Source organism: Melopsittacus undulatus, chromosome 17 (genome assembly GCF_012275295.1).
Source record: "Melopsittacus undulatus isolate bMelUnd1 chromosome 17, bMelUnd1.mat.Z, whole genome shotgun sequence".
In the NCBI taxonomy this organism is placed as follows: Eukaryota; Metazoa; Chordata; class Aves; order Psittaciformes; family Psittaculidae; genus Melopsittacus; species Melopsittacus undulatus.
Window position 1 is genome coordinate 1,706,533 of NC_047543.1, and position 15,102 is coordinate 1,721,634.

General features: G+C 48.8%; 1 protein-coding gene across 7 annotated transcripts in view; it reads right to left on the bottom strand.

The window, feature by feature from the left end:
- LOC101880692 (serine/threonine-protein kinase tousled-like 2) overlaps positions 1–10,059 on the bottom strand; it is a 42,463-nt gene extending 32,404 nt beyond the window's left edge. For 2 of the 7 annotated variants that reach the window (XM_034070092.1, XM_034070087.1), the window contains exons 1-3: positions 9,931–10,059; positions 7,829–7,917; positions 5,971–6,036 (exon numbers count right to left, since the gene is read on the bottom strand). In XM_034070092.1, coding sequence (XP_033925983.1) covers positions 5,971–6,036; positions 7,829–7,909 — 147 coding nt within the window. In that variant the 5' untranslated portion in view covers positions 7,910–7,917; positions 9,931–10,059. Of the gene's footprint in view, positions 1–5,970; positions 6,037–7,828; positions 7,918–8,310; positions 8,324–9,568; positions 9,584–9,930 lie in introns of those variants that run through there. The other 5 variants (XM_034070088.1, XM_034070089.1, XM_031045175.2 and 2 more) reach the window with 5 other exon arrangements.
- Between the last annotated feature and the right edge of the window lie 5,043 nt (positions 10,060–15,102).

The following is a 15,102-nucleotide window of genomic DNA, read 5'->3' on the forward strand; positions in this document are numbered from 1 at the left end:
GAAGGCAAAGCCACTTTATCATCATCATATACTTAAGCAGAAAACTTATGGTGGGGTGGGGAAAGGCCTTAACACCACAGAGAAATCCCAGGGATTACTTGTGAGGGGAGCAGTTCTCAAATCCCACAAACACCACCACCAAATTACACTTGTGACACAAGCTAGCTATTACGAATCCAAATTTCCAAGCAGGCATCCACAGGAAGTAACAGTCCTGTTTACCTCCTGCAGGACACTGTGAGTGTTAACTACCACATTTGTTTCTCCTAAAAGGACATGCTTAGTTGCTTCAGCAGAAAAAACCCCAAACCAAACTCAAACAAAACCCAAACAAGCCAACAAAGACCACTTGAATAACTCAAGAAGCTCCACATTTATAACTCCATTTTAAAAGCAACAAACTCTCAGAAACACTTCAGATTTATACTCTTTAAGCCATCTCTTACCCCTTCAACTCAGCACACAAAGAGCTCAAGACCAGAAAGATATTTTACCTCATCTCTTCAACAAAGAAGCAAGCTCCCCACAGCCCAGTGTGATTGGTACAACTCCAGGCTTGTTCAAGAAGAGAAAGCTTCAAGAGACCTTAGGGCAGCTCCAGTGCCTAAAGGGGCTCCAGGAAACCTGGAGAGGGGCTTGGGACAAGGGCCTGTAGGGACAGGCCAAGGGGAATGGCTTGAACCTGCCCAAGAGAGGGGAGACTGAGCTGAGCTCTGAGGCAGAAGCTGTTCCCTGGGAGGGTGCTGAGGCGCTGGCACAGGGTGCCCACAGAAGCTGTGGCTGCCCCATCCCTGGCAGTGCTCAAGGCCAGGTTGGACACAGGGGCTTGGAGCAGCTGCTCCAGTGGAAGGTGTCCCTGCCCACGGCAGGGGTTGGAGCTGGGTGAACTTTAAGGTCCCTTCAATCCAAACCAGTCTGCGATTCTATGAACTCTGGGCTATTCCAGGGATTTATTTCTTGGCCAACATGACTTAACAGCAGTAATAACACTAAGCTTACTTACAAGTACATGATGGCCTCATTGACAGAAAAAGAGAGTAACAAATACGGCAAATGGCAACAGAAAGTTAATCTTTTCACCCATGTAAAAAGCTGGTTTATAAACTGCACAAATGCTGTCCTCTAAATTCCTTCAGTTCCTCCCATGAACTCAGACCTGAGCAGCATGTCCAAGACATCAACCTTCTGTGCAGGCGTGAAAGCTTTATTAGGTGCAGGAGCATTTGCTGGTCTCAGACAGACAAGCTGAGGTTCTGACATGATGAAGATTAAAGTGAAAGTTGTTCCCACATTTGCTTAAACCCAACTGCCTCCATGTTACACATGGATAGCAAATGACAGGAACAGCTGCTCCCAAAATGCCACATTGGAGCTTTTCAGGAACACTGTGGTTGGCAGGATACATCAGTGGCTTACGAAGGGCCAATATCTCAGCAATGGAGCTGTATTCTAGGGTCACCTGGAGAAATAAACTGACGAAGCCATTTATAGTTAGGAATCCAAGTTTATCCTCTCTAGTATAAAAAATTCCACTGATTTTGCATCTGAATGTAAAGTTCTGGAATGCAAGCAGCTGGAAAAATGCCCGATACAAAATCCACTCTGTTTTCTTATTTCCAGTACCACAACTACCTGTACTGACTATTCTGCGTGGGAAACCTCCAGCTCCAGCAGTTGGAATCAATCCCATTTTTCACATCAACAAAAGAGCAGCTCAGTTCTGATCACAGATCCTGGAAGATCAAAGAAACCTATTTTCCCTTTACTTCAAACTTCCTCTAGACACTAACATCACAAAATCGACCTCAATGCAGTAGTTGAAAGGGTGAAAAGGAGCTAACTGCTCTGTTATAGAACCAGGAAAGAACAGCTTTTCAGTTGTCTACAAGTATCGAGCAAGGTCACAGCCATGTGTATTGATATTGTGCATAAACGCAGAATTAATTCTTTGTAGACATGTTTTGACTCATTTCCACTGCATGAGCTTTCCTTTCCCTCGATTACCTTCTCGAGGGCCTTCTACTGAAGCTTTTCTCACAGTATTAGACCTCTCTTACACACAAGGAGCTGAAGCATCTTGCTCATGTCAAAGTTTACAAAAAAGTCTTGTTTTGAGGTGATCTGGCTACAGAAATACAAACTGTTCAGCAGAACGTGCAGTAAAGAGGCAATACCCAGGATCTTTAAGGAGTATGGTCTAGTCCTCAGGTGCACCTCTTTTCTCATACAATTATGCAAGGGAAAGGCAAGGCAAGTTTTCCTGATCAGCCAGCTAGATTCCTAGTTTCCCACATGTTATCAACTGCTTATGGCAACAGGTTTAGACAATGGATATAAGAAAACATCCATCTGAGTATCTCCCCCTCAACTAACAGCCAGTGAGTGTGTGTATAAAAAGAAAAACATTCAAATTGATGTTTTATCATTCCTGACTGTTTATATTTAACTCAGCAACTGACATTGGATAAATGTGCGGGCCTTAATTTAGCATCCCATTTAAAGTGGTCATGACACAAAAGGAATTAAAGGAATGAACCTAAACTTGGGGAAAAAGATGGTAAGTAAGCAATGGCAAAGAATACAGAACACCATCAGAATGGTGCCAGGGAGGGAGCACTTGGGAATAATAAGCATGCAATAGTTTACACAGGAAAGGGCTTATGAATTTTGTTCCAGAAGAAGTCATCTGCACTGGCATCTGGCTTTTCTAGCACCGTCTACTTGGGGATAATACTGCACTTCTCTGCTATCACTTCCAGCCCACTCATCCACTGTACCCTGTCAAGAGAATTGGTGATGGGGCTCAGCAAAAATGCAGAATACGTGGGTCATCTGGAAGCAGCTAATAGTTTCTATAGTGTTTACCCAAATGACAAGCACAAGAACAGCACACACTTCCTCCTCCGCAAGGAATTTCTTTCCGAGATAAGCAGGCATGCTCTTTTCCCTTGTGATTCACCTATCAACTGCTGCTTCTAAGTCCGTGACCTACCTATGCACAACAAACCCTCCATGTCAAGAAGTGGATGCGGCAGCAGCAGGCGCTTTCAAGACTCCTACTCAAAGGCAAGTATTTCGAATCTGTCCACTCACAAGAGCTGGTTAGTCATTTCTCCCTTTGCAGGAGCCCTGGAAAGGCCACAAATGAGGCACAATGACTGAAGTCTCAATAGGAACAACCAAGCCTGATAATAGCTCAAATTGGATCTCCCATAGAAAAGCCAGCCTGACTCAGCCTGCTCTTACCCATCTCCTGTTCAAGCCTATCTATTGCCTTGCATGACTTCTGCATTCCCTCCGCATCTCCAAGCTCCCAAAATGATCCTTCAGGCCTGTCAGCAACTCTTCTGTTGGGCAGTCTCCATTTTGTGCTCTCCAACTCTGTGGATTGGAAGGGAGCTCTAGAAATTCAAGCTGCCTAGCCAGAATCTCCAACATGGACTTACAGCAATGTGCATTGCAACATCCTCTTGCTAACTAAATGGCAGAGACATGCTTCATTACCTCAAGCCAAGGTAACCCGAGTTCTTCTGAAGTCTGTAGCACATCAAGAGATTTCAAAGGGAAAAAGGCAATCCTCAGTTCCACTAAAAGTTAGTGCTCACTCTACACAGGCTTACACCAAAGTGAAATGGTTTTCCAGTCACTATGGTCCAGTGCTACTGTATAAGGCAGGTTTAATTGACATACTCTTATTTCAAGCATCATGTATGAGAATTACAGCCTTCTGCTTAACTACGCTTTTAGAAAAGCTCAGTGGTATAGCCAATAATGAACCCCTTAAGTCACGCAGGGCTTTTTGCCATGAGGAGTTAATCTACTCTCAGATGTTCACAGGTAACCTCCACTGTATCAGATGGGTAGGCAGATTTGCAACAGGATTTACTTGGCTTCCATCTCAAGAGTTCTCTCAACTTGAAAAACAGTATTTTACTTTATTGATGGCAAACTGAACTGGAGGGTCACACAATTCACCCCAAGCCTCAGTTCGGAGGCAGAAATAGAGCTGAGACCTGACAACTATGTCTGGGCTCTAGCAGCCAGACAGCACATTTGAAATAAGTAATGTTGCACATGGAAGCATCCAAGCAGTTTTCAAGTATCTGGCATAAAGTCCAGGCACATTCTGAGGTAGCTGATAAATTCAAATCTAAGTTTCAGAACTCTCACTAACTAGCTCTGATGGCATGCGACACCTACTAAGGACCATGGCCATTGCAGCACCACTTTCCTCCGAGGAAGACATGATAATTCTCAAACATGACTTCCCAACTCAGTAAATTTGCTGCTAAAAGTGTTGCTAAGTAGACCCCACAAGTGATAGTTACTGAGCTGAGCCAGGCTGCTAGAGTGAGAGAAATGGTAAACCCCAAAATAATACAGATAAACACAGTTCTTTTTTATGAGTAACTCTCTTTTTAGAGGCAGATGCTCTGCCACATAAGTGACGCTCTTCAAGTTATTTTCATTTCCCCCTTTACAATACCTCAAAGGAGGAAAGGGAGGATTAGCTACCAAGAAGACCAATACTTCTTCAGTTCTAGCACAATCATCTGAATGGAGATCAACATGGTTCCTACAGCATGACAGAGAAGGTTACTCTCTAGAAATACTTCAGCCTTTTCAGTTTAGCTATAATAACACAACTTAATTCAGAGATCTTTCGAAGACCACACTCGTAAAACATAGGTGTGCTTTTGCGATGACCCACCCTGGTTAAGCCTAAGACAAGCCATGTGCAAACACAGAGTCATCCATCACAATTACCTATTCCAATTCTTATCCACAAAAAAGCCTGTGGAAATGGCAAAACCCCTTTGGAGTTAACCCACCTGATACCATAAAGGCAGCACCCAAACAGGGGGAAGGGAGGCAGAAGATAAGAAGAGACCAAATTAAACAATGTTATTTACAGAAACAAACTACATGTTGTGTTCTGTACCTACTGACCCAAGGAAGATGTCTGGGGTGGCTAGTCAGAATAACCTCAAGTGAATGCACTTAGATTTCCCCAAGTAAGTAAACAGAAACAGGAGCTAAATAAGCAGAAATACTGGTAGGTGTCAGAGAGTCACATGTTGATTCAAGGACTTGCTTTGCAAATTTGAGGAAGAATGGCACTTTACCATATGGCAAGAATAGACATCTAAAGCATCACTGGCTTTTTGAAGCTATTTAGTGACCTGGATGAACCACATGAGTCTAACAGTTGCCTAGAAACATTCCTTGCTCACAAATTTGATTCCATGCATTAACTCCAAGCTTCTAGAGAAATATCTTTTCCAGCTCCTAACCAAGATAATTCATCACAGAACTGCAACAGCATTTTGAGGCACTGGGGATTGCAAATGACCTCCGTCTTTGGGTTGTGCCTTCAGCTACCATAAGAGGTGACACAGCATAGCTGTTTCTAAAGTAGTTTAGATTTCTGTCCTCTACTACTGTCACTGGAAAAGCTCTTCCAGAATCCCATCACTCTCCAGCTTTTTAATAGTTTCCAACCTAAAAAATTATTCTAGATGAGCTCAGTCTCATTCATTTCTCAGGAACACCTGTAATTATGTTTACAAAGTGGGCTTTAAAGCTGCAGTTGTATTAAGATTGTAAACTAGCTCCTTAGTTTTATGCAGGTCCAAAATACAGCCTGTGTTTTTAAGCATTAAAGAAACCTAACCAAACACACTGATCCACCCAGTCAGTGGAAGGCAGGAAGCTCAGTTACAACTGCCTGCTGCCTTCACCCAATAGGAGAGCATCTAAGATGACATTTCTTCCTTTTATGCAATAAACAGCAACAGAATACCTTCTATCCCAGGAGGATGTGCCAGGCCCGGTCCCACTAGATGGCACTGCCTTACTCTATGTAGCTTTCCCTTAAACATTTCATTGGAGAGAGCTAAAAATCTTAGTTGAATCATACAAATTGTATCACAGCTTTCCCAATATATTCCCTTTAAGACAATGACCTACCAATGCCAGTGCGGAGCATGACGGACGGAGACTTGGGGGGGTAGGGAGGGAATTTGAAGCACCAACCTGGGAGGGAATGTAGTATCTGAGATTAATATTGCAACCAAGATTTGCTGCAACATAGTAGAGTCATGCTAATTCATACCAATGGTTGGCTGATCTATTGCAAATTACTAAGTATGCAAGTAAATAAATAGAAATTGTCTGAAGTAAGTGTAATGCACTTTAACAGTTTACTGACTAGTACAAAGTAAAACACTATACTGCATAACAACAGGTAAAAATAGAACTCAGTAACAGAACAGCTTTGCTCAAAGTGAAGCCTCCAAAAAATGAGGCTTTTTTACTTGGCTATGCCTTAGAAACAAGAATGAGTTTTTAATATTCATCCATACACAGAAAGGGCATGTACTTTCTGCTCCAAACATATTGAAAACATAATTAAGACTTGCTTTCCTGTATCTTTTAAAGGTTATTCCTTTAAAAGGAATAGTTGCTAACATTCTTTGTGAGTGCTGAGTATGCTGGCAACAACAGCATCTATGCTTAAGTCTCCACTAACCTAGAAAGTTGTTTGGCTTTATCTATACTGGTTCAGCTAAGGGTGTTAAAGTGACATACATGGGGGGAAAGAGGCAAGAAACTGATGAAAAAGTACATTAAAAGTGGTAATGTTGTGTAAAACACATCTTTCAAGATCATAAATACATTATGTACCATATATTTTTATGCCAGTAAAAGCCTTAAGATTAAAGGCTTAAGAGTAGGGGAAAAGATCACCCCCCCCCTTGCCTCAGTAACTGAAACTGTTACCTCTTAACAACTTGTAGTGTTAACCTTCCTTCCTACACTACCTTGTACAGCTGAGCATTTTACTTACACTTCATTCAAAGCCTTAACCTTGTTTGAGTCCTGCCTGAAGCGCAGAAAGAGAAGTATGAACTCAAACAAAACCCTTTTTCAAGTTCTGATTTGCTTTGCATCTACAAAGTTCCTTCTCCAAATAATTCTAAGAGGTTTCTGAATATTATCTCTCAGGGATATATTGTTTCACCATCTACAATGATAATGCCCAAAACTCAGTATCTTCCTCAAAAGTCAACTCCTTATCACTGACCTAGTTTAAGATGAGTTCTGCCACCATTTCATTACTCAGAGACTATCAATTAATGCTACCAACAACATCTGGAGAACTAACAGCTAATTATTAATCAATAATATATCAAGCAACGACACTGTGTTGTTAAGCGCCTCAACCAAGAAAGGCAGCTGCTGAACAGTTAGGAAGTTGTATGTGAGGACAAAGATGGGATTTTACTAGCAGGTTGTGGGTCACAGACACAGAAGAGCTCACCTTCAAGTTGTGTGTGTGTTCTATGCGACCAAGTACACAACTTTAGCCCACTGCACCCACAAAGAACTGAACAAATTCCTGGGTATGTTATGTCTGGTAACATGGTGTATCCAACACAATAAACTTCAAACTCTATCTAACAACAAGTGGCCCAATTCAGCTCTGGAGTGCCTTCTTTGAGAAAGGAGGAGACAGATGAGATTCCCACTTCCACAAAGCTGTCACAGGGGGTTTTGAGGCGGGCGTACACACTGTCTTAAGATGGAGCAACTCCTAAGAACTGAATCAGAACCCAAAATCTTCTGTCTAGTTAAAACGTCTGCTCATAGAGGTCCTATTTTCATTCCTCTTCAACATACTTCAAGCAAGTTAGCGGTCAAAACACAACTACTGCTATAAAACATTCTGCTAGCAAAGCCAAACTATCAGTGTAGATTAAAGCACCACAGTGCAGCGCAGGATGGACAAGCAGTCATGCCCGTTACCAGAGATACTCACACTCACCTTAGCAACCCCGACTCCAGTGAACCTGGCCTCCAGTAGTTCCTGCCTTCGTGGGTCCAGGCTATGCAATTCTTCCATCATTTCTGCTGCTACGGAAGAACAACATTCAGATTATGCAATGCAAGGAAAGGAGAGAGATTTAATATTCCGTGCCACTGAGGAGGCTCAAGACTGCCTGTTCTGCAGCATAACCACGTAGAAAGCATTTTTCTTGCCAGAGAAAAGCAAGGTTACTGTGCAATAATAACATGACTTTGCCACCATATTACTGTATTTAAACCGTAACCCTGCTGGAGAGCCTCCTCTCCTATCTGTTGTACCAGCCATTTCAAGATCTCTACATCCAAGAAACCAATTATGTCGCATTTCTCCCACTGGATGCTTTATTAAATGGAAAACATGGGACCAGAGTGTTGGGACTAAAACCTTCAGAGCTCTTCACCCATGATGAGGAGGGCAAAAAATAAAGCAGCGCTCTTTACCCCATCATTTATTTTTGGCCAATCCTGGAAATCCTGGAGCTTCCTGAACTCCACATTTCACCAACAGCTCCAGTTCTTCCAAGCGCAGAAAAGGATTAGAAGAAAACAAGGCTCATTTAAAGCTTTTAGAGTAAAGCATCAGATACCTTCAGTGAACCAGCTGCTTCTATATACTGTATGTACCTGGGTACCTCTTGGCAATCCAACACAAGAAATGCCATTATTTGAAGGGTTGTAAAAAAACCCCTTAATCAGTATAAACAGGTTAAAAATGAAGAAATGCACAATTCCAAGCCTGAACTGCGAATAAAAAAAAATGGGCCAAATTTCAATGTTCATTATAACTGTGAATCACATCTTCCCAACTGCACCAATCAAGTTCATTTCCAGAAATGTCTGTTCCAGTTTCATTTTCTGGACTAAGGTAAGGGAAAAAAAATAAAAAGGAGGAAAAAAGGAAAGAGAAGATAGATTTTCTGCATGGAGAGCAGAGGCGATGAGGAAAGTTCCTGAAGGGCAGCAAGTGCCCTCTAGAATAGGCAGTGTACAATTGTTCCTTTTATTAACTGTCCATTTTGTCCCTGCCGTTTCCTCCAAACCCTGCAGATCTAAGTTCTAGGGGGGCAAAGTGAATTCATCCCAGGGGGCATTTGCAACTGCTCCCCCAAACCAGCAACAAGCCTCCCAAACTAATGGGATACCGAATGTGGTTATTAGAGAAACCTAATTGTACTCTGGGCTTTAAAACCCCATCAAAGCCAGCAGCCTAGTTTTCAAAACAGGAAATCTGTGCACCGAGGAAAATGACAGACAAGCCATGAACGCAAAGATATTAAAGTACTCCTAGGTCTTTCCCCCATTACAGAGGGCAACCACCCAGGAGGGAATCACATCCCATCACTGCGATGCCGGTCTGGGGAAGGGGCTGCCACAAGTTCCAAAGGGCCGAGCTCCCCGTTGGGGGGCTGCCCCGAGCTCCCTCCCCGGCTCCTCTGTCCCAGGCTCCCTTCCCCACTACGGGGAACAAGAGGCAGGCGTTTGCACACCAGCCGGTGAGTGAGCAGCCTTGCCCCGCTGCCAGCTGCTGCACCGCCTCGGCCTGCCTCCTCCTCCTCCTCCTCCTCCTCCCCGGCACCGCCGGCAGCACCGCCTCAACTCCCAGGCCGGGGATCCACAGGCCGTGCCCAGCCCCTTCACCTCCCCCGCCGCCCCACGGCCCCCAGGCCGGGCCCCCCCATGGCCTCCACCCCGCTCTTACCCCCCGCCCGTCGGGCCGGGCCGCGCTTGGAGCCCTCGGGGCCTGCTCTGAGCCGTGCCCCGGCGAGGCGGCCACCCGCGGCCCAGGCCTCGCTCCCTCCGCCTCGGGGCACAGGCCTCGGGCCCTTCCGCCGTGACCCCGGCCCGGCCCCGCCGCAGCCACCGCCGGGGAGCGTTCCTCAGCCTCCGCCCCCTGCGGCCCCCGCGGCCCAGGGTCGCTGCCCGGCTTCCCCCGACCCACCCACCGCAACCCCCACCTCCGCCCCGGCCCCACCGCCCCTAGGGCGGCCTCGGGCCCGGCACCGGGGCGGGAGGCGAAGGGGGGGTCCCCGCGCTTCCCCCGCCGCCCCGGGGCTGTCTCACCTGGCGCTGCCGCCTCTACTGCTGCTCCTCTCCCCTCCTGCCCGGGCCGAGCGCTCCCCGGGCACCGCTCGGATCCCGCCGCCGCCGGGGGCAGGAGCAGGAGGAGGAGGAGGAGGAGGAGGAGGGAGGGAGGGAACCTGCTGCGGCGGCAGCAGCGGCGGCACGGGCGGGAGGGGGAGGCCAGGGGCGGCTCCGCGGCCTCTCGTGAGCCAGACGCCGCCGCCGCTGCGGGCACCCGGGCTCCACGCGGGGGAGAAGGGCGGAGGGGATGGGGGGGCTGCGGCAGCAGGAGGGGGGGGAAGGTGGGGGCTCGCCCCTCGCCGGCTCCGGGGCGGGGAAGGAAGACGGGGCGGGTATGGAGATGGAGGGGGTGGGGGGGAAAGGGATGGGTAGGCCGCAGATCCCCGGCCTCGCGTAAGGAACCTCGCCCGGCCGGGGTGCGCGCAGGCCGGCGACAGCCGCAAGGCCTCGCGGCAGGACAAAGGCCCGGGGGGAGGGCTCGGCGGGCGGCGGCGGTGCCGGGGTCAGGTGCGGAGGGCTCGGGGCCGTGTGTGGGGGCTGCGGGCAGGTGTCGGGGCCGGTGCTTCCCCCCCCCCCCCCCCGCGGCGCTGAGGGCCCGGCCCGGCTCGATTGGTGAATACACAGACACACACACACACGCACTCGTGAAAGCGCGCGGCGTCTCGCGAGATTTGCACGGCGGGGAGGGCAGGTCAGCGCGGGGAGGGGGCGGGGGCAGGTCAGGGGGGCGGGGCTTAAGGAGGGGCGGGGCCTGCGTAGGGATGGGGGGGCAAGGCGGGGGGGGGCAAGGCGGGTCTGTGGGGGGTCACGTAGGGGTGGGGGGCAGGAGGCCTGGGGGGGTCAGGGCAGGTCTTGGGGGCCTAGAAGGCGGGGGGGGTGTGTCACATAGGACTGGGGGCGGACAGGAGTTTGGGGGAGTCAGGCAGGTTGGGGGGCAAAGAGCCTGAAGTGGGGGGTCACATGGGCCTGGGGGGGGTTACTGAGGCTGAAGGGGGAGAAGAGAGGGTGTGCCATGGAGTCAGAGGCTCATCTGTCCCCCCCCCAGGGTGGCCCCATAGAGGGGGCGCACCATGTACCCCCACCAGCTTTTCACCCCCTCTCCTGCCCCTATCTCCCCCAGCTACCGCGATCCCAAACCTCCCTTCATCCCACAGGGGAGGGTGCTTGAACCCTCCCCCCCTCGGGGACCCCCACAAAGCCCCCCATGGCCCCGGCCCCGCTCTATGGGGCTGATGGTGTTTGGGTATCGCTTCCGAAGTGCAGCCCTGGTGCCAGCAGCTCCCGTTGTCTGCCCTGCCTCGCATTCCAAAGGCCGGGCATGGACAGGGAAATGCCCCCCTCCCCCGATTAAGACATGACAAATGGGGGCTCGCACCGGAGCATTCCCCTCCCGCTTCATCCCGGTTCATTCCCAGCAATGGGAGCAGGATGCGGAATGCCGCCGCCGGGCGGGACAACCCGCTCGGCTCTAAGGCTGAATCAGCAAACAAACCCGGGAGAAGGGGGATAAACCCGAGCACTGTTGGGAAAGGAAGTGGCCAGGCCTGTCCAAGGGGAGGCAGGCGCGGATTAGCGATGGATGCGGATCCAGCAGAGGGATGTCCGTCCATCCATCACCTCCGCTCTGCCATGGAGCCATCTGGAAGCGGGATGGAGAGAGGGAAAGCTGGTGGAGCATCGCGGGAACACCGCTCTCCGAGGGCGACACGGAGGGAAGTTGTATTTGAACACTGTGCTCCCAGCCTGGTTGTGTTAACCTGGTGTCACACACGGCTTTGGAGATGCCTGCCTGCTCTCACAAGCTGGGTTTCCTGTGCTTTAAGCTCTCTTTTTAATGTGTGCTGTGTTTTTGGGGTGTTACTCCTGAATTCTGTCTTTCACAGCAATATTCTACTAGCTGAACTCGTCACAGCCATTTGGGGGAGTGCTGATTGGTACCATTTCCACTAAACATTGGTCAGGGAAGTAGTGCGTTTGTACCTTTCTGTTTGATGCTGGGTGGAGGGAGGAGATCTGGGAGCTGTAAAAGGGATCAAACCCCTCAGGTCTCCTGGACCCTGCCCCACTGCCCCTTAAAGCCTCCAGGTTTAATAGGGGCAGCACAGGGGGAATGGCTTGAACCTGCCCCAGGGGAGACTGAGCTGAGCTCTTAGGCAGAAGCTGTTCCCTGTGAGGGTGCTGAGGCGCTGGCACAGGGTGCCCAGAGAAGCTGTGGCTGCCCCATCCCTGGCAGTGCTCAAGGCCAGGTTGGACACAGGGGCTTGGAGCAGCTGCTCCAGTGGAAGGGGTCCCTGCCCGTGGCAGGGGTTGGAGCTGGAGGAGCTTTAAGGTCCCTTCCAACCCATAGCAGGGGACTGGGTTCCCTGGAACAGCAATGGTCTCCAAGGTAAAAACAGATTTATCAGTGGTTAAGACATGGCACACTTGGATCTTTATTGTCATGGCATTATCTCCTGCAGGAGCTAATCCTCCAGCTTCTTTTCTAAATAAGAAAAGCCAACTTACTGGAATGTGCTGGCAAGAACAAGGGAGTTTGTGAGGTTTTGGTTTCACAGGGAAAGATTTTCTAATTCAAAGTGGTTGAAATAGGTAAAAATTTAATCATTTTGTCTAAGAAAACTTCAGATTCCATTAAAAATTCGAGTGTCAACTTTTAAGATGTTACTTCTAAAAGCTTATCAAGCACCAGAAGTAAAACCATTAAGGTTGGCAAAGCAAAATTGTGTTGATCTCAACTTGGTTTTCCCCATAGTATTTCAGTTTGGGAACAGTTTCAGTACATTTGACTTTTTGGCCCAGCAAGAGAAGAGAATATTTGGACCTCCACAATTCTCATGCAGGAAAACTCCTTCTTCCAGCCCATACTTGACTGACACAAAAACTATTGTGTTTTTTCCCCCTTTTTCATGCACTTTGTAAGAGCCCCTGAGCTCTGGTCCTTTTAGAGGATCTGGTTTGAGAGCCGGCGACTTATAAGCAACACAGATCATATATGGTTGAACAAACAGCACCTCATTCATAGGGGCAAGCCAGCCCTTGTCCACCATCACCTCTGTCAGATTCCTCCTGCTCTCCAGGTCCACCATCAGCTGGTGCTGATGCTTCCTGCTACATCCCCTGTGGCAGCTCTCACCTTGGGTGTCAGCAATATCCTTGGCACATTGCATTTGTATCATGCTCTCCTGGGACCTTGCTTGCAGCACTGTGTGCAGCTCTGGTGTCCTCTACATAAGAAGGACATGGAGCTGTTGGAACAAGTCCAGAGGAGGCCACGAGGATGCTCACAGGCTGGAGCAGCTCCCATATGGAGCCAGGCTGAGAACACTGGGGCTGATCAGCCTGGAGAAGCTGCGTGGAGACCTCAGAGCAGTTTCCAGTGTCTACAGGGGGCTACAAGGATGCTAGGGAGGGACTCTTCATCAGCAACTGGAGTAATAGGACAAAGGGTGATGGGTTCAAACTGAAACAGGGGAAGTTCAGGTTAGAGATAAGGCAGAAGCTGTTCCCTGTGAGGGTGCTGAGGCGCTGGCACAGGGTGCCCAGAGAAGCTGTGGCTGCCCCATCCCTGGCAGTGCTCAAGGCCAGGTTGGACACAGGGGCTTGGAGCAGCTGCTCCAGTGGATGGTGCCCCTGCCTGTAGCACAGGTTGGAACTGGATGAGCTTTAAGGTCCCTTCCAACACAAACCATTCTGGGATTCTATGTTTTGAAGAGCTACTCAGCTGCCACAGCAATTCCCTTTGTCACTGAACTCCACTGGAGCTCTTTCTTTCCCTTTCTTTTTCCTTTCCTTTCCTTTCCTTTCCTTTCCTTTCCTTTCCTTTCCTTTCCTTTCCTTTCCTTTCCTTTCCTTTCCTTTCCTTTCCTTTCCTTTCCTTTCCTTTCCTTTCCTTTCCCTTTCCCTTTCCTTTCCTTTAATTTCCTTTCCCTTTCCTTTCCTTTAATTTCCTTTCCTTGTAGCATAAGCTTAAAAACAGAAGGGCAAACTGCTGCCTTCACACCCCAGCTCCACTGTTAACCCATGCCAGATTGGACCAGAACTTGGAAAGATCTGATAGATATTTTAACACAACATGTAACAAGCTCCCCCTGTCTTGAACTTTGTGAAGATAAAACACCAGGAGCCAAGCTTCTGCTCTTTTTGATGTGTTTTTTGTGACCTGCACTTGCTTTCCAGGCTGTCAAATACTCTGAGATTTCCACAGCATTTCTGTGCTGCCATGAGGTCTAGAAATGTACTGACCTAACGTAACACATACACAAAAAGAGCTGAGATTCCTAGGTGATAGCAGGACACCAGGAGCTGGGGACTTGAGAAGAGCATCAAATAGCCTTTAAAACCTAAAACCTGGCATCAGTCCTCTCAAATCCAAACATTTTACAGCCATTCAGAGAATAAAGCTCACAATATTTCAGCTCTTAACAAGTTTCTTAAGGCTTTAGCACTGCTGGGTGACCTCACCTCTAAGCATCACAGCCAGAAGATGCCAACCCTTGTCTGCAGGGTGGATTCTCTCACACCTAAGTTGCAAGCGAAGTGGACCACACTTGGGGCATTCAAAACAGCTCACCTTTGTGTGGATTCTCCAGTGTCTAGTAAGGGCAGGGCTCCCAGCACAGCCTTTCCCTCCCCTAAGAGCATTAAGAGGGTCTTTTCCTCATTTCCATTAGACAGGGAGAAGACTGGTATCTCAGCTACTCAGAGATAACATGCCATCGCCTGACTCCTTCCTGAGGCCATTCCGAGAGCCTCCACCCTCCCACACAATGGAGTTTATCTGGGAGGTTGTTCCTGCCCCTCCCTCTGTCTACACCTTCAGGTATCCCATTAGGGAGGCTTTGATACCCAAACCCAGTAGGAACGCATCCAGGTCCTGCAACCTCCACACATGCAGCGAGCCAAGTGCAACCTCAGAGCAGTTCCCTGATCCAAGGGAGCACATGTCCTGCCTGCTGGAGGAGGCAGGCCTTGTGTAGGGGTACCTGGATCTGCACAAGCACCATGGCCTGGCTGAGTGGAACCAAAACTCATAGCACTGTGATTGTGCCACCTTCCCCAAAGCACACTGTACTGGCAAAATCCATTGGTTTTCTGCTGCACGCACCTGAAATGATGTGATTCTCCTTGTGTGCCAGCAAGTCTTTCCCTGTC